Source organism: Phyllobates terribilis, unplaced genomic scaffold, assembly GCF_046119375.1.
Source record: "Phyllobates terribilis strain yellow unplaced genomic scaffold, ASM4611937v1 Scaffold_5__5_contigs__length_657084704, whole genome shotgun sequence".
Classification (NCBI taxonomy): Eukaryota; Metazoa; Chordata; class Amphibia; order Anura; family Dendrobatidae; genus Phyllobates; species Phyllobates terribilis.
The window spans coordinates 518432573-518452070 of record NW_027362765.1 but is presented as its reverse complement, the minus strand read 5'-3'; the positions used below and the strand labels follow the sequence as shown (position 1 = coordinate 518452070).

The following is a 19498-nucleotide window of genomic DNA, read 5'->3' as shown; positions in this document are numbered from 1 at the left end:
ACAAATAGTTCGGCAAACACACGGGTGTTCGACGAACCGAACCGAACTCGAACACTACGGGGGTGGCTCAACACTAATGATCACACCATGTTCCTGCCATTACACAGTACACAGCAGGGGCATATTTAAAGGATTATCTCAGCATAGGAACATTTTTTTGACCATATCCAATTGTGAAACTTATTTTTATTCCAAGATCTATTGATTAAAATGGACTTTGTGCGCCAGCCCCTTTAAGATGTAACATGTGCACAGCAATGTATTTTTTTATAATGTTGTACGTTATGTACATTTTTTGCTGTGGTTTTACAGCGCTTTTTCAAGCACGACCTTTTGCAGGCACCACCGCTTTTTCAGAGTCCACCTGAAAAAGACATTGGGTCCAAATATCCTTATATGGTATGTTTCCTTGACCTAAAATGTATCTTTTTACATTTTCATAATAAAGTACATTAATATAGGAATAACATTACATTATAGAAAGCATAATTGGTACAGTAAGTATGTAGTATCACTACAAATCACAGACAGAACATGTTCTGGTGGCTGTCTGCTATTCATACTATATTCACATTTCTTATTTGTGGTTATCTCTACAATGACATTGAAAATAAACAACTAGTGTAACCAGGAAACAAGCAATATTGTTTTCTTTTGCCTGATCCAGATAAACTGGCTTGACTATGCATATAGTTTTAACATAGCATACCTGTATGAAATTTTTGTCATATTTACTGTAAAGAAGGGATTTTACTGGAAACTGAAATACAATAAATGGTAGTAAGACTTGCCACATAGTTTTCCCTACTTTAACCCTGCCTTTCTACCTTTCTAAGATCTTTCAATATGTGGCAGCAAAAATGACATAACAAAAACATAAACATAGTAAAAATTCACAGTTTTAATTTAAATAAATATTAATTGCATTTCCACTTAAAAAAAAAACTTGTGTCCAGACACGGTTAGGGAATCTAGACAAGCGGATTCTACTTGAAAAAGTGCTGCAAAAGCACCACAATAAATGAACATAATGTACAGCAATGTCAAAATGACATTGCTGTGCACGTGTTCAGCCTTATGTCACTTCTTTTCACCGCTTCATGGTTTGGGAATCTTAAAGCGGGTAAGAAAAGTAACTTTCATTCTTCTTTGTCTGGAAGCCACCAGCTCTGTACAATTGAAATTATAGAGGAAAAGACGTCGGACAAAAATGCCAAAGAAGAAGTTTCAGGAAAATGACCGCCAGCGTTTACCTGAAGCTTTTTCGCCTTGGCGTATTACAGTAAGTGCGCGCCACGTCTTTTAAATTCAAACAAACCCACCAAGTTCTCAAAACAAAACTAGCTTCAAGAAACGCTATCGTTTTGCAGTTTTTAAAGAGCTACAAAAATACGCTAGACATCTTCTGTCTGTCTTTTTGCAGTCCTTATTTATTATTTATATTTAGTTTATGGCGTCTTCCAAGTGGAAACTGGCAGAAGAATGTTCAGGTCGCTTCTTTTAACCACTCTATCTTTTTAAACTTAAAGTATTTAAAAGACAATCAAAAGACTGAACATACGTATGAACCGCAAATCATTTTGACATAGAAATGTACAGTACAGACCAAAAGTTTGGACACACCTTCTCATTTAAAGATTTTTCTGTATTTTCATGACTATGAAAATTGTACATTCACATGCCTTCATCAAAGCTATGAATTAACACATGTGGAATTATATACTTAACAAAAAAGTGTGAAACAACTGAAAATATGTCTTATATTCTAGGTTCTTCAAAGTAGCCACCTTTTACTTTGATGACTGCTTTGCACACTCTTGGCATTCTCTTGATGAGCTTCAAGAGATAGTCACTGGAAATGGTTTTCACTTCACAGGTGTACCCTGTCAGGTTTAATAAGTGGGATTTCTTGCCTTATAAATGGGGTAGGGACCATCAGTTGTGTTGTGCAGAAGTCTGGTGGATACACAGCTGATTGTCCTACTGAATAGACTGTTAGAATTTGTATTATGGCAAGAAAAAAGCAGCTAAGTAAATAAAAACGAGTGGCCATCATTACTTTAAGAAATGAAGGTCTGTCAGTGCGAAAAATTGGGCAAACTTTGAAAGTGTCCCCAAGTGCAGTTGTAAAAATCATCAAGCGCTACAAAGAAACTGGGTCACATGAGGACCGCCCCAGGAAAGGAAGACCAAGAGTCACCTCTTCTTCTGAGGATAAGTTTATCCGAGTCACCAGCCTCAGAAATCGCAGGTTAACAGCAGCTCAGATTAGAGACCAGGTCAATGCCACACAGAGTTCTAGCAGCAGACACATCTCTTCAACAACTGTTAAGAGGAGACTTTGTGCAGCAGGCCTTCCTGGTAAAATAGCTGCTAGGAAACCACTGCTAAGGACAGAAGAGACTTGTTTGGGCTAAAGAACACAAGGAATGGACATTAGACCAGTGGAAATCTGTGCTTTGGTCTGATGAGTCCAAATTTGAGATCTTTGGTTCCAACCACCGTGTCTTTGTACGACGCAGAAAAGGTGAACGGATGGACTCTACATGCCTGGTTCCCACCGTGAAGCATGGAGGAGGAGGTGTGATGGTGTGGGGGTGCTTTGTTGGTGACACTGTTGGGGATTTATTCAAAATTGAAGGCATACTGAACCAGCATGGCTACCACAGCATCTTGCAGCGGCATGCTATTCCATCCGGTTTGCGTTTAGTTGGACCATCATTTATTTTTCAACAGGACAATGACCCCAAACACACCTCCAGGCTGTGTAAGGGCTATTTGACCAAGAAGGAGAGTGATGCGACGCCAGATGACCTGGCCTCCACAGTCACCAGACCTGAACCCAATCTAGATTTTTTGGGGTGAGCTGGACCGCAGAGTGAAGGCAAAAGGGCCAACAAGTGCTAAGCATCTCTGGGAACTCCTTCAAGATTGTTGGAAGACCAATTCCAGTGACTACCTCTTGAAGAATGAGAAGGTGTGTCCAAACTTTTGGTCTGTACTGTATATGTTCATTCTTTTAAGCATTTTTAGGGTTCATGTTTAAGCGCTGCTCTTCGGTCACTGTGTATTGACTGCAGTAGTAATGCCTTTTACACCTGTGGCTCTGCTATGTGGATGACACGCGCCATTAAACTCAGCGATTGGCCGCAGCAGTGATCTGCTCTGTGGTCGTGACATCACTGCTGCAGTCATAACATAGAGATTGAGGCAGCGGTGGAGAGTCATCATTGGACCCGGTGTAACAGGCCAGATTAACCCCCCTGCCCAGATACCCAGGGTTAAAGTGGCCTAGGTCAGATTATACCCCGGGTATATTATGGCCTAGGCCAAACACATTATACCCCTCCGGGTTAGAATATACCCAAGCTGCTGTAGATCAGATTTTTCACGCTTTTGAGAACTATTGAGTGATATACTTAATAACGGGCAGGGCCCCTGTGAGCTTTCTCTGCCCCCCTGTGCGCTGTCTCTGCTCCCTTGTGTGCTATCTGGAACCCCCTGTGCGCTGTCTTGGACCCCCTGTGCGATGTCTGGGGCCCCGTTCTTGAGTATATCACTCAATCCTGTGCGATGTCTGGGGCCCAAGTGCGACATCTGGGGCCCCTGTGCAATGTCTGGGGCCCCGTTCTTGAGTATATCACTCAATGGTTCTCATAAGTGTGAAAATCTGATCTACAGCAGCAGGGGAATAATCTGGCCCGGAGGAGTATAATCTGGCCTAGGCCAATTTATACCCTGGGGTATAGTTAGGCCTAGGTTATAATATACCCATGGTCTATACTCCTCTAGGGCAGAATATTAGTGTGTTTTTTCTGCTGTAGTGATACAGTATATATAGATGCACATACACAAACCATATACCATTTCATGCGGCTTTTGTCAGATTTTAATGTGGTCTGCAGCAGGTTTCCCTCTTCCATGTGACACGGAGAAATCTGCTGTGATTCTGCACAAAAAATCCACATCATTGGGATGCAGATTGGCTGCTGATTTTTTCCCTGTGGAAAATCAGCAGCAAATCTAGTGTATGGGAACGGGTGGACTAGACTTACAGCATGTGTTGGAGGCATTAAGTTGAAGTGACAGTAGATGGTACATCAGTGCATCGTTAATGTTATGTGTTGTAACTTGTTATGTATGTTTCTCCCTGCTCTCTATGATATGAACTTTAAGTTCTCCAGTGTGAGTTCCTATTCTATCCTGATAAGGTATGTAAAGGGAACTTGGAACACCTCCAACAAAAAAATAAGTTTTCCGATTTTGACAACAATAGAAGACCAACTGCTGTATGATGAGCTTTTGAGATTCTACACTGCAACAGAACAAAAGTACCCTCGGGGGATCTACAATCTACCTCCAGAGAAACGTTCAAATGCCAAGTCCCAATTTAGACAAACATCTAAGCCATATCAAGCAGAAAAAGGGATTATTTACTATGGAAAAAAGGAGGTTCTCACTAAAAGCCGAGTGCCAAATATCCTGAAGGCCTGTCACGACAACCCAACTTCTGGTTTCCATTTTGGCAGAGATAAAACATTTGCCAAAATTTCTGACCGTTATTACTGGAAGGAAATGAAGAACGATGTTCACCAACATGTCAAAGCCTGTCAAAAATGTTTTGTCACAAGTCCCAAAATCAGCAAAGAAGCAACATCACTCAACAGTATACCAGTGCCTGGAAAAGTATGGCGCTTAGTTGGGATTGATATCATCGGTCCTCTTCATGAAACATCAAACAGCAACAAATATATAGTTTCTGTCACTGATCATTTCTCCAAGTGGACTGAAGCAACAGCTGTTCCAGACAAGAGTGCCATGTCAGTAGCAAAATTTTTGTACACCATTATTTGCCGCTTAGGCTGTATGGACACTTTGATTAGCGACCAGGGAAGAGAGTTTGTGAACTTGATCATCGACAACCTGATGGATCATTTTCAAACAGACCACCGCATTTCATCTGCCTACCACCCATGAACAAATGGCCAGCGGGAACGTGACAATCGAACACTCAAAGAATCTCTTAGCAAGCTTGTCAGTGACCAAGGAACCAACTGGGACCAGTTCACCCCTGGTGTTTTGTTTACCTATCACACATCTGTGTGTGCCTCAACCAAGTACACTCCATTTGAGGTCATGTACGGACGAAAGGCTAAGCTTCTTATTGACCTCAATCCATCAACAAATGACACTGTGGATGTCATGTCTCTTTCAGATGATGCCAAACCTGATGTGCTAAATACACGCACAACCATTCATAACAGGATCCACTCAACTGTAAGTACCAACATCCATTCTGCTCAGGAACATCAAAAGTGTGCCTTTGATCGCTGACACAACAGCAACAAAGAAATCACTGCTGGCACCATTGTTTATATCAAGAATCAATGTCGTATTCATCACATGGGTTCAAAGATGGCCCACGCTGGGTTGGACCCTACTTAGTTGTGGAATCCTTAACCAAGGGACAAGTAAAACTTAAGAACAAAAAGACTGGCAGCATACTAAGCAACACCTACCATGCCAGCAACCTTAGGATTTACCAGGATGAAGAGACTTCTCTACCACCCCAGTCCCCTGATGACTGTCCCAGTGACTCTGCCACACAGAAACACAAGCAAAACAAGACTTTCAACCCACTACCAAGTTCAGGAAGGAAGTATCTTACCACCACTCTTGACCTTATGTTTAGTAGGGTTGTGTACTTTGGATGCACAAGAGATCTTGGACAACCACGGCATACATATAAAACCAAAGGTGATGGAAACTGCTACTTTCGGGCCATCAGCTATCTCCTGACAGGAACAGAGGACAACTACTCCCTTCTCAGAGCTAAAGTCAACCCCAACATGAAAACTGACTTGTCCAAAAAACTACAGGGCTACTTTAATCAAGATGTGAATGAATATGTGAACACCTCTGGCTTCTCTCGTGATGGAGTCTGGGCAACTGATGCAGAAATCATGGCCACAGCAAAACTGTTGAGTTGTGACATCGTCATCCACACAAAAGTCGGTGACACCATGGATTGGTTGACCTATCCCGCAAGCTTCAATCTGCAGTCAACAACAGAACATGCACTTTATCTTGAAAACCAGCATGATCATTTTAATGTTATCAGTGTTTACTAATCATTTTAATGTTGTTATCAGTGTTTACCTTTGAACGTTTATATTGTAGTGTCTTGTCATCAGCCATGTGTACGATTATCGGCCGAAAGCCTCTCTGGAATCAATAATCACCCCATGTAAAGGTACCTTTATAAGTTGAAGTTTCAGAATGTTATGACTTTTATTATATCCTGAACAGTCAAGTTTTTATGAACTGTCAAGGTTTTCTGGTTGAAATAATAAAAGTCTGTGTGTTTAGAGTTTTAAACAATAAAATGTTGAAAAATTATGTAATTCTTGAGTATATCACTCAATGGTGCTCATAAACATGAAAAATCTGATATTTAATATTCTTTAATATACTTTAATCCTTAATATACTCAAGAATGGAGCCCCAGACATCCCACAGGGTCCCCAGACATCCCGCAGGGGCCCCAGACATCACACATTGCACAGGGGCCCCAGACATCGCAGAGGATTGAGTGATATACTCAAGAACAGGGCCACAGACATCGCACAGGGGGTCCCAAACAGCACACAGGGGCCTCAGACATCACACAGGGGCCCCAGACATCGCACAGGGGCCCCAGACATCGCACAGGATTGAGTGATATACTCAAGAACGGGGCCCCAGACATCGCACAGGGGCCCCAGACATCACACATCGCACAGGGGCCCCAGACATCACACAGGATTGCGTGATATACTCAAGAACGGGGCCCCAGACATCGCACAGGGGATCCCAAACAGCGCACAGGGGGTCCCAGACAGCGCACAGGGGGACAGAGGCAGCGCACAGGGGCCCTGCGTGCTGTCTCTTCCCCCCTTGCGCTCTGTCTCTGCCCCCCTGTGCGCTGTCTGGGGCCCTGTGCGCTGTCTCTGCCCCCACAGTGTGCTGCCTAAGGCCCTGTTCGCTGCCTGGGGCCTCGTTATTGAGTATATCACTCAATGGCTCTCAAAAGCTTGAAAAATCTGATCTGACTTGGAGGGGTATAATCTGGCCTAGGCCAATTTATACCCCAGGGTATAGTTTGGCCTAGGCCATAATATACCCGGGGTATATTCTGGCCCAGAGGGGTATAATCTGGCCTAGGCCAATTTATACCCTGGGGTATAGTTTGGCCTAGGCCAGAATATACCCGGGGTATAATCTGGCCTAGGCCACTTTAACCCCGGGTATATTCTGGGCGGGGGGTTAATCTGGCTTGTTACACTGGGGAGAGTGAGCATGATATGTGTTTGTTGTTTTATATGTATAAAAGCATTTGGAAACAAGTTTTTTAAAAAGTGTAAAACCCTTTTAATAAGATTATATTGTTTTATACATTTAAAAAAGATATTTGCCCGTCAAGTCCATATTTATCATTCCCAACTGTTGTCTAGAGGAGTGCAAACTATAGCCAATGGAGTGGTGTTAAGGGAAAAAGTTTCTTCTAACACCACATGATAGTCGGATATTTTCCCTGTATGAATTGTTCTCCTCCACAGGTAATGAATAGATTGTACAGTGCTTGAAATGAAATATTCATATGTAAATCCTTTGGATTGACCACACATTTGTGCATTTGATTAAGATAACCTCTTGTTTTCCCAAAGTGAACAAGCCTGGTTGGCAGGTTATACCTATAAGATGGTGCCTTCACGCTTTATAGCTTTGCTGCAGTCGGTCTTCATGTTTTGATATGTGTCACAGTGCAATGTTGTATATTCTACTATTCCCGATTCTAGTTCATAAATTACTTTATTCCAAGAATATTCAACACTAGAATCAGGATTGTGAAAACCAGAAGTCACATCTTCATAGGTTTCTCCTTCAGTTTCTTTGCAGCTTAAGGATTTAGCACATGTTTTCTCATCTGGCCACCTGAAATAATTAACATATAATAAATGATATATTAATGGTTAAATATTATAATAGTTCCAAGTAAGATATTGTATTTTGCAGGGCTTTTAGGTTGCATATCTTTTCCATTGCATACTTTATATGTGTTGCATATTTTATTTTCATCCATGGGAAAAAAAATCTATGGGGAAAAAACTCAAGTTTAGACGCATGCTACGGGGAAAACAATTGTACAGAGAAAAAAATGCAATTTTCCATACAAATGTATTTTATTTCTTACTCTATATTTGTTGCATATTTTGGATGCAGATTTTTTTTTATAAATTGTAGCGCTGTTTGAAATTCCGACTTGATGTCGATAACATAAATCTGCAACAAATATACCACAAAATCTGCAAAAGTAATTGTCAGTAATTTGGCAGCAAAAAAGCCACAGAATCCATGTTTGTAAAAATGATGTATGAGTAAGAGGAATTTAGTTCTGATTTTTCTGCTATATTTTTACACTGTGCATGAATTCACCCTTAGATTGTACTTCATGGTGTACAACAAGAAAATGAAAATGCAATATTGTTCAAAAAATAGACTCCAATGCAGTTTCTGTGAGGTTTTGTGTTGCATGACCAAAGTTTCTACTCAGACAGAGTTGCATGAGTTTTGTTGGTTTTCATTGCAGGGGACAAGTTCTTTGTTGGGCACAATGTTGGACAACATACAGCATATTTATTGTTTAAAGGGGTTTTGTGGTCCAAATCGATAAGTGTGACTGCAGACTTATGAATCCCCCCAGCGCACGCACTGTGTGCTGCGAGACTTTGCCGGTTTTTGAGCTGGAACCGGAGGCTATGTATGAGTTATATAAAAGGAAAAAGACCAGCTCACCCTTTCAAGGAACAATTGGCACGGAAGCCCGCGATCGACGCCACTGCTCAGCGCCCAGTGAATGCAGGAGAAGAAAGAAGGACTGGCTCTGGCCAGGAGTATGTGTAACTCATGCATACCTTCCAGTCCCAGCTCAGAATATATAAAGGGGGCAGCAACTCCAATCTACTCCAATGAGTATAATCACATAGGAATGACATAGCAGAGAAGTGGTGATGAAAAGTTAAAATGTAACCTTTATTAATATAGCTAAAATAAATCAGAGACTTAGTAAAAAGGTCACAAGGACCATGAGTGCAAAAATGTATCTGCCAATCTATTATGGGACATACACCTCCCTGTGTGTTAGGGGTGTGAATAATGTTAAGTGACACAGGTAGACACCTATGTACAACTCACCCACCAAATTAGCTGATAGATGAATGGTCAATAACCATAGACCAGCTGAGAGAAGCAACAACATGGGTATGACATATATTGGTTAAATTCAAGAGTCACTATTATGAAAAATAATGAAACAGTCTCACCACTTTTAATGTCAGTAATCTCTAGTGCTCTCATCAGCTCACAGACCAGGGCTCTTTAAATACTCAGCCTCCAGTCGTGCAATAGACACACTCCCGACGCATTTCCTCACATTGGTGGATCATCAGGGCAGATAAGTGTTGGTGTGCCAAGGTGTGTCGCCGGTTCTGGCGTGCGGCGCACCAACACTTATCCTTGTGACCTTTTTACTAAGTCTCTGATTTACTTTAGCTATATTAATAAAGGTTACATTTTAACTTTTCATCACCACTTCTCCGCTGTGATATACTGATTTACAAGTAGTTCCAACAATACCCTATTACTCTTCTAATTTCACATAGGAATGACAAATAAATAGCAGACAATATGTGAAATACATACCAGGGCAACTGTTCCTCAATAAAACCTGTCAATTTTGATAGATGTTAGAGACCAAAAATAGAAAAAAAACAAAGAAAAGTGGAGGGCAAGTTAAGCTCTGGATTGGAGGCCCCTCGACTCGATGGCGGATTCACACAGGCAGAGAAAGAATTTGTTCGAACTCCATCCATTATGAACACGTTTTATGGAAGCTGCAACTCCTGTGATATAACGATGAGGTCCTCCATGTGCATAAGGTTATTGACCTTATTAAACCATAGACCTAGAGACGGGGAACTCAACATTTTCCACACCAGTAGAATACAGGCTTGTGCGGCCATATCAAGGAAACGTAAGAAAAAACGGTTATCTTTGTTGGTGGAGATCCTACAGTGATAGAGGAGTTACAGCTAAGACCCATAGATATGGTGTAGTCTGTAATTTTCCTGGTCAGACATTTTCTGCCTTTCCAGGAGAAGGTATGTGAGGGACAAAACAAAAATATATGAAGAGATGACCCTTCTTGAACCGCACAACGCGCACAGTTAGGGCTTACTCAAGTTATTAATGAGAATTTACACTGAAAGATTATCGTGAATAAGCGTTTCTAGGATTTCCTGGGAATGCCCATTTTACAATAATCTTGAAGTGTAAACAGGCTGCCAATTAGTCAATGAACAAGTTCCTTAGTTCAGGAGAGTGTGATAAATAGAGACCTCCCTGATACATGATAGTTCAAACCTGGTTTAAACATGGGATAAATTAGTCCAGACAAGAAGATAAGAGAAAAAATGTCTGAGCTTAAGAGTGTGCTAGTGACCCACAATGGCTGGATTAGAGATCACAGCAAGCACATCCACAGTAGGCCACTGCGGACCACCACCAAAACGAAAAGCTCTGAATCGACTCTTAGCCCTCGATAATTTAAAATTCGATCCTCCAGTCCCGAGAGAAACGCCGAGTTGCCCAATGTAGTATATAGAGGCGAAGAGATTGGGTTGTGTTTTTGAATCTTAGAGCTGGAGAAACTGGCAGTAATGTACCTTGTGATGGGATGGTTGAGAAGCTGTTAGAGATGGTTGTGAGGTAATCATGGGATGAAAGGAACGAGGATGGAAAAAAATCTGTTCTATTTGCACTCATGGCTTGAGTTGAGGATGATTAAACAGGACTTACGATTGGGTAGATAGTAAGATTTCATATCAAAAAGTCTCAGCCACCAATGGCCTTTAAGTCTCCTTAGAACTGATGCTTTAGTCCATCTGGCTTGCTAGACCAAACAAAGAAAATCTGGGTAGAATGAACAGATTTTAAAAAGGAGGAGGAAAATTTAATAGACAGAGTCTATTGAAAGAATGGAGGGTAGAATGTTCACTTTGAAGATTTTAAACTGCCAAGCAAGGTGAAGGTATTTTTGGACTAGCACTCTCAGTCATCTTCAATTTTCCTTTCTGCTCTTTTGTTTTTTTCCATACATTCATCAAAGAGCCATAACTTTTCAACTTTCAACTTTTTTCTTTCAACGTATCCATATGAAGGCATGCTTTAAGCAAGGTGAGTTGCAGTTATGATTGTGACTAGCCCAGGGGATGGGGTTGACTCGGTACCCGGGCTTTTGCCTGGCCTTGGGGATGTCGCGGTGGTCGGCTCCCAGGCCCGTACCCTGGGGTCACTCTTTAAAAAGGGGCTAATAGATTTCTTTAGTTTTATGAAAGTTCGTGACGCCACCTGAGGCTTCTGGTGAGAATCACCAGCGCTGCGCAGTCCACTGAGGCAGATGATAAGGCAGCTCGATGGTATAGCTCCCCACAGGTGGAGCTTGGCCTCAGGGCAGCGTACGGAGAGGGGGATGCAGGACAGGTGAGACCCAGCCGGGTCAGAGCAAGAACAGGGACAGACACGATAGTCACTTCAGTACCTTTTACTGATGGAAATTCAGGCACGTCCCGGAGCACTGTAGTGTGAAGGGTGCATATCAGGATCCTCCCCAATGAGCGGGTGTAGGGCCTCCTGTTTCTTGGAGCTAGGCCTAACCTTGTCTCTGTCCTGCGCTGGCTGACCTTGTGGTAGGGCCTTTTCTTGGAATACATGCACCTCAGCTTGCGGGGCCTATGTGTTTCCCGGCTCTGTTACGTATCAGCACTTTAGCGATCCTGGGACCTGTAGTTCTCCAGGGATTCCGGTTATGCCTTACTGGGTCATAGAGATCCCAGTAAGCTCGAACCCGGTGTCCGGTAACTGCTTCGGGGTGAGCCAATTAAGCTCCTCTGCCCCCTATGTACTAACTCTCCACTCGCCTTATGCCTACTCGGGCCCTCACTAAGCTATACACACTAACGGCAGCTTGCCGCGCTTCACCGATCTTATGGCGCCGGCACACCTTAAGCTCTAACTGAGCTACAACTGCGTCTGGACTGTGCTCACTGCAGACTGACCTCTCTCAGGCTTCTCTACTGCAGGAACTTTCTCAACAGACTTGGCTTTCTGTCGACTCCAGACCAACTGCCGTCTGGCTCTACCTTCCCTATTTATATCCCTAACGGGCTCCCTCTGCTGGTCTGAGGTGGAAGGTGGAGATGTGTGAATGTTTATGGGGGCCTCTTGTGGAGGAATCCATCAAAGCACTCTTATAGGATCTGTGATACCAAGCGCAGTTGGGCGTCACATTCCACCCTAGCAAAGCTCAGCACTCCCGGGCTGAAGTACATTTTATAAAACAATAAGAAACATGCACAATCTTCCCTTTATGGGAGGCACCAAGCTTAAACGTTGCATAACAATATAACCGAATACAAAGTGTCCTCAGAATTCAAGTCTCTTGCAGTGAGGTTCCCAGACAGGATGTCCATCTCACAGGGTAGAGTACTTGGTGGCTTGAGGGACCTGTCCCAAATCCTCAACGTAGGCCCTGGGGTGGCTGCAGGGCATGAAGATCCCGAGTTGGACCTCCAAGAGAGCCACTCCAGACAGGTTTTACTTCTGAGGTCACCTAAAAGGGGCACTCCAGGGAGTGTAAATATATACAAAAAGCAGTTTTTGGGCTGCACATAGTCCTCAGCCACGAAGTTCTTAGGTAAACAATAAAGAAATTAATAATGTAAAGTGTCCATATCACTTGAACTGTTCAATAATAAAGCAAAGCACAAAATAATACGGACTTACATATAAGAAAGTACACAATTAATACAGTACATTACAATTTAATACCCCAGGGGTAGCTATCTACATTTTCAGAAATTTGACTATTTTACTATGTGTATCTGACAGGGGGTTTAGCTCTCGTGCTACGTGTTGATCTGCGTAGTACCGGGATGCGTGAAGTGCTAGTAGGTACACTACCTCCCAATGTGTCAGTACTAGGTGTGGAGGGGCTACATAACTGTATTGACCTCTCTACTAGACTAGCAAGCATACCATTGGCTGGGCCTTCTTGCTCTGTTCCTACCGGGGATCCTTCTTCCGGGGATTCTGCTTGATCAGGCACTTCTGCAGCACTTATAGGTACTTCTTGCTGTGGGTAGAAGATAATTACAGGGATGACTACTGCTCCTCCTATTTAAGGCCAATCTGCCGGGAAATCTCCTAAGTCAGTGTGGATCACTGTTTCTTTAGGCTCCTCCGGTACAGTGAGAGGCACTTCTTCTTTAGGTGGTCTCTGGACACTGTTGCAGACGTTCTTCCTCCATCTCGACTGATTATGCAGGTCTTCTTATTATCAAATCTTGACTGTAACACAGTGTAGGGTTCTTTTTCCCACTGGTCATCAAGTTTGTGGTTTCGTCTTTTCCTTTTCAATACTACTTCACCAGGTGTGAAGGGTTCTGCTGGCGCGTTTTTGTTGAAGTGCGCCTCCTGCTTTTCTCTCACCCGAGTGAGACTGTCCTCGACACAGGTTTGTACTCTTCTGTACTGCTCTTGTCTGGTCATGTCCCAGTCCTCAGTGGTCATATCAGCTTCAGGCTCAACCACACCAAGCTCTAGATCCATGTGCAGCTTTCCTGGCCTTGCCCGCATGAGATATGCCGGAGTGCAATTGGTGGAACTTACTGGTATATGATTGTACAGATCTACTAGATCAGGCAGTAGGTCTGGCCTCAAGTGGTATGGTCTTTAGCAGGTCGATGATGATGTTGTTCATCTTTTCGCAGAGACCGTTGGTTTGTGGGTTGTACGGTGTAGTTCTTATCTTCTTACACCCGTAGAGATGGCAGAACTCCTTGAACAACTCAGCCCCAAAGGCCGGGCCTTGGTCCATCAGCACCTGCTCAGGATAACCATGGGTTCTACAGAAATACGCTTGGAACGTCTTTGCTGCTGTCTCTGCCGTCAGGTCTTTGACGGGGGCGACCACCAGGAAACGTGAGTAGTGATCCACCATGGTCAGAGCATAGGAGTACCCTGACCTGCTGGGAGACAGCTTGACATGGTCCAGGGCCACGATCTCCAGGGGTCGAGTTGCCTTGATGGGTTGCAGGGGTGCCTTCTGGCTGCTGTAGTCTTTTCTTCTTAGGCCACAATGTCCACAGTCCCGGCACCACCTCTCAATGGAGCTGCACATTCCTACCCAGTAGAATCGACACTTCAGCAGGGTCTCTAGCTTTTTCCAGCCAAAGTGCCCCGTTTGATCGTGGTAAGCTTCTAACACCATTTGAATGTCTGTCTTCGGGACCACTATCTGCCATACCATCTCATGGGTTTTTGGATTAACGTACCTCCGGCACAACTTCTCACGGTAGATAAACAGCCGGCTTCTCTCGTTCCCCATCTGGTTTGCTTGCAGAGATGCGTCTTTTTCCAGGGAGGAACCTTCTTGGGTTATCAGCTCCTTGATGCGGCTGACAACCGGGTCACTGTCCTGGGTCTCTTTCCAGCTGTGGTGAGGCAGGGGGTTTAACGTCTTTTCACGCTGCCTCCTGGAGGCTCGTTGCTCGTGGATCATCCCATTCCGATGAAAGGAAGGTAGCTCTATCTCTTCCAGGTCATCCACTTCTTCTTCTGTGTCTGACTGGTGAGGCATCCTGGACAGGGCATCAGCATTGGCGTTCTTGCGGCCTGCCGGGTATTTAATTGTGAATTGATAATTTGACAGGCGAGCCATCCATCGTTGTTCCAGTGCTCCCAACTTGGCTGTCTCAAGATGGGTCAAGGGGTTGTTATCAGTGAAGGCAGTGAACTTACTGGAGGCCAGGTAGTGCTTAAACCTTTCAGTGATGGCCCACACCAAGGCCAGGAACTCCAACTTAAAGCTGCTATAGTTCTCTGGGTTCCTCTCGGTCGGGCGGAGCTTCCTGCTTGCATATGCGATTACTTTCTCTTGGCCATTCTGCTTCTGACTTAAGACAGCTCCCAATCCTTCGTTGCTGGCATCTGTATACAGCAGAAACGGTTGGCTGTAGTCAGGGTAGGCTAGGATCTCATCACCTGTCAGGATCTCCTTCATCTCCTGAAACGACTCGGCTTGCTTCTTACCCCAGTGGAATGGGGGGTTTCTGCCTTTAGGGGACTGTCCTACCAGGAGGTCTTGCAGAGGAGCTGCTTTCTTGGTGAAGTCTTTTACAAACCTCCGGTAGTATCCTACTAGTTCCAAGAACTGACGCACCTCCTTGAGGTTCTTCGGCTCCGGCCACTTCTGGATGGCAGTAACCTTCTTCGGGTCTGGCGCTACCCCTTCCGGACTGACAATGTGCCCCAGGTACTGTACCTTTCTCTTGAGCAGGTGGCACTTTGAGGGTTTTAACTTCATCCCATACCGGGACAGTGACTCAAATACCTCTGCCAGGTGTTTCAAGTGGTCCTCATACGTTTTGGAGTACACTATCACGTCGTCCAGGTAAAGTAACACAGTCTCGAAGTTGCGGTGTCCCAGACAGCACACCATCAATCTCTGGAACGTTCCAGGGGCATTGCAGAGTCCAAACGGCATACTGTTGAACTTGCAGATTCCCATCGGGGTAGTGAAGGCCGTCTTCTCCCAATCCTCCTCAGCTACAGCTACTTGCCAGTACCCACTAGTGAGGTCAAGGGTGGAAAAGTAATTTGCAGACTTTAAGGCAGCTAGGGACTCCTCTATGCGTGGTAAAGGGTATGCATCTTTATGTGTAATGCGATTTACTTGTCGGTAATCTACACACATTCTCATGCTCCCGTCCTTTTTCCTAACTAGCACTAGGGGAGCTGCCCAGGGACTACAACTATCCCTTACCACCCCCGCCTTTCTCATGTCGTGAAGCATTTCCTTAGCCTTCTGGTAGTGTGCTGGTGGTATAGGCCTGTAACGTTCTTTGATTGGGGGATGGTCGCCTGTGGGGATATGGTGTTGAACCCCCTTAATCCTCCCGAAGTCAAGTGAATGTTTACTGAACACCTGCGCGCATTCTTGAACCACCCGGTGTACAACCTGTTTTTGATGGGCAGGAGTGGTGTCTGTCCCAACACGGAGCTGTTGACACCAATCCTCCACCTGGGTTGCAGGGTCATTATCCTCCACTTCATCTGGTGAGGTTAAGGACTCCGCCTTGTGAATGCAGTTGTTATTTACAGCATGTAATTTGGCAACAGTGGCATAACAAGGCAATCTGACCTCATCTTCCCCACAGTTGAGATGACGGACGGGCACCCTCCCATTGCGTACATCTACCACCCCTCTGGCGGTTAAGAGCGTGGGTCTGTGCTCGGAGCAAAGGGGTTCTACTACAGCCTGGTAGCTCTGTCCTCTAAGACCTATAGCAGCTCAACACCAGATGAGCATTTCACTCATTGGGGGGATGACAATGGGTATGGGATCCGTCACCCGCACATTACCGATTTCACCTTCTGTTAACCTTACTTGCTGTTGGTACATCAGGACTCGGATCTCCTTCTGCAGCGCCCTCCTCTGTCCTGGTCTGGCAGTGTCAGCTATCTGTTGGAGCAAGAACACAACTTCTCCCAAACAGTTACCAACAATGTTAGTGCCAAGTACCATATACGGATTGGTGTCATCAGGATTAGTCTCTACTACAATTAGCCCCTGGTCCTTCAGCTCCACTCTCTCCACCTTTACAGTCACATTCTTAACCCCGATTAGGTTAAGGGGGAGTCCTTTTGAGGCATAAACAGAAAGACTTGGAGCTGGCGGACGTAGGTCGTCCATGGATCAGAACCTCTTGTAGAGGACGTCATGCATGATGGTTACCTGAGATCCTGTGTCCAGCAGAGCATGCGTCGGGATCCCGTCCAACACAATGGACAGGAAAGGTCTTCCTCCGACGAACCTGTTGTACCAGTCTGATGGGCCTGGGAAGTTTACTCCTGGGTGTCGGCCCTCGGACCCAGGGTTTTCTCGTTTAAAGGGCAATTCTGGGCGGTGTGTCCGGTCTTGCGGCAGCGGTAGCAGGTAGGGTCCTTCTGTGGACGGCGCTGGTCACTGCTCCTCGTAGAGGGTGGTGTTGGCCTCCTCCTCCTTCGCATCCAGGGGACATCCTCAGGGCTATCGGCTAACAGGATTTTCCCTCCTTCCTCGGGCTCCGTCCGCAGCTGCAGGGCACTCAGCACAGTGGTCAGGGTTTTGCTCATCTGACGCACCTCAGAGCGCAGACTGTCCAGCTCTCTAGGGGACGTTGCTGGAACCTTAGCTTCAGCAGCCACTGGGGAAAAGGTGGGTGTAGCAGGTACTGGGGTAGCCCCACCCTGGTAACATTGGATGGCATTTGTTTCCAGGGGCTGCAGTACTTTTATAGCCATGTCCTTAAGATTATCAAAGGTGGCATCTGGATGATCCAAGGACCACCAACGTAAAGTCCTGCTCTCCTCTGGAGACCTCAGTCCCCGGACAAACTGTTCCTTCAGCATTTTGTTTTCATTTTCGATGCTGGTTGGACTAACCTGTTTCAGAGCCCGCAGGGCCCCTTGTAGACGCCAGGCATAGTCCCGAACATTGTCCTCCGGCTGTTGAGAACAGTTGTAGAACCTCATCCGGAGGTCCGCCTCAGTAAGATCCTCAAAGACAGTCTGTAGCTTTTGAAATATTGCGGACACTGACTCCTGGTCTGCTCACCACAGGTGGAGCTGGGCCTCAGAGCAGCGTACGGAGAGGGGGATGCAGGACAGGTGAGACCCAGCCGGGTCAGAGCAAGAACAGGGACAGACACGATAGTCACTTCAGTACCTTTTACTGATGGAAATTCAGGCACGTCCCGGAGCACTGTAGTGTGAAGGGTGCATATCAGGATCCTCCCCAATGAGCGGGTGTAGGGCCTCCTGTTTCTTGGAGCTAGGCCTAACCTTGTCTCTGTCCTGCGCTGGCTGACCTTGTGGTAGGGCCTTTTCTTGGAATACATGCACCTCAGCTTGCGGGGCCTATGTGTTTCCCGGCTCTGTTACGTATCAGCACTTTAGCGATCCTGGGACCTGTAGTTCTCCAGGGATTCCGGTTATGCCTTACTGGGTCATAGAGATCCCAGTAAGCTCGAACCCGGTGTCCGGTAACTGCTTCGGGGTGAGCCAATTAAGCTCCTCTGCCCCCTATGTACTAACTCTCCACTCGCCTTATGCCTACTCGGGCCCTCACTAGGCTATACACACTAACGGCAGCTTGCCGCGCTTCACCGATCTTATGGCGCCGGCACACCTTAAGCTCTAACTGAGCTACAACTGCGTCTGGACTGTGCTCACTGCAGACTGACCTCTCTCAGGCTTCTCTACTGCAGGAACTTTCTCAACAGACTTGGCTTTCTGTCGACTCCAGACCAACTGCCGTCTGGCTCTACCTTCCCTATTTATATCCCTAACGGGCTCCCTCTGCTGGTCTGAGGTGGAAGGTGGAGATGTGTGAATGTTTATGGGGGCCTCTTGTGGAGGAATCCATCAAAACACTCTTATAGGATCTGTGATACCAAGCGCAGTTGGGCGTCACATTCCACCCTAGCAAAGCTCAGCACTCCCGGGCTGAAGTACATTTTATAAAACAATAAGAAACATGCACAATCTTCCCTTTATGGGAGGCACCAAGCTTAAACGTTGCATAACAATATAACCGAATACAAAGTGTCCTCAGAATTCAAGTCTCTTGCAGTGAGGTTCCCAGACAGGATGTCCATCTCACAGGGTAGAGTACTTGGTGGCTTGAGGGACCTGTCCCAAATCCTCAACGTAGGCCCTGGGGTGGCTGCAGGGCATGAAGATCCCGAGTTGGACCTCCAAGAGAGCCACTCCAGACAGGTTTTACTTCTGAGGTCACCTAAAAGGGGCACTCCAGGGAGTGTAAATATATACAAAAAGCAGTTTTTGGGCTGCACATAGTCCTCAGCCACGAAGTTCTTAGGTAAACAATAAAGAAATTAATAATGTAAAGTGTCCATATCACTTGAACTGTTCAATAATAAAGCAAAGCACAAAATAATACGGACTTACATATAAGAAAGTACACAATTAATACAGTACATTACAATTTAATACCCCAGGGGTAACTATCTACATTTTCAGAAATTTGTCTATTTTACTGTGTGTATCTGACAGGGGGTTTAGCTCTCGTGCTACGTGTTGATCTGCGTAGTACCGGGATGCGTGAAGTGCTAGTAGGTACACTACCTCCCAATGTGTCAGTACTAGGTGTGGAGGGGCTACATAACTGTATTGACCTCTCTACTAGACTAGCAAGCATACCATTGGCTGGGCCTTCTTGCTCTGTTCCTACCGGGGATCCTTCTTCCGGGGATTCTGCTTGATCAGGCACTTCTGCAGCACTTATAGGTACTTCTTGCTGTGGGTAGAAGATAATTACAGGGATGACTACTGCTCC

General features: G+C 45.2%; 1 protein-coding gene across 2 annotated transcripts in view; it reads right to left on the bottom strand.

The window, feature by feature from the left end:
- Window positions 1-7430: 7430 nt before the first annotated feature.
- LOC141273618 (uncharacterized) overlaps window positions 7431-19498 on the bottom strand; it is a 135484-nt gene continuing 123416 nt past the window's right edge. For both annotated transcript variants that reach the window (XM_073685700.1, XM_073685701.1), the window contains exon 20: window positions 7431-7974. In XM_073685700.1, coding sequence (XP_073541801.1) covers window positions 7734-7974 — 241 coding nt within the window. In that variant the 3' untranslated portion in view covers window positions 7431-7733. The remainder of the gene's footprint in view (window positions 7975-19498) is intronic.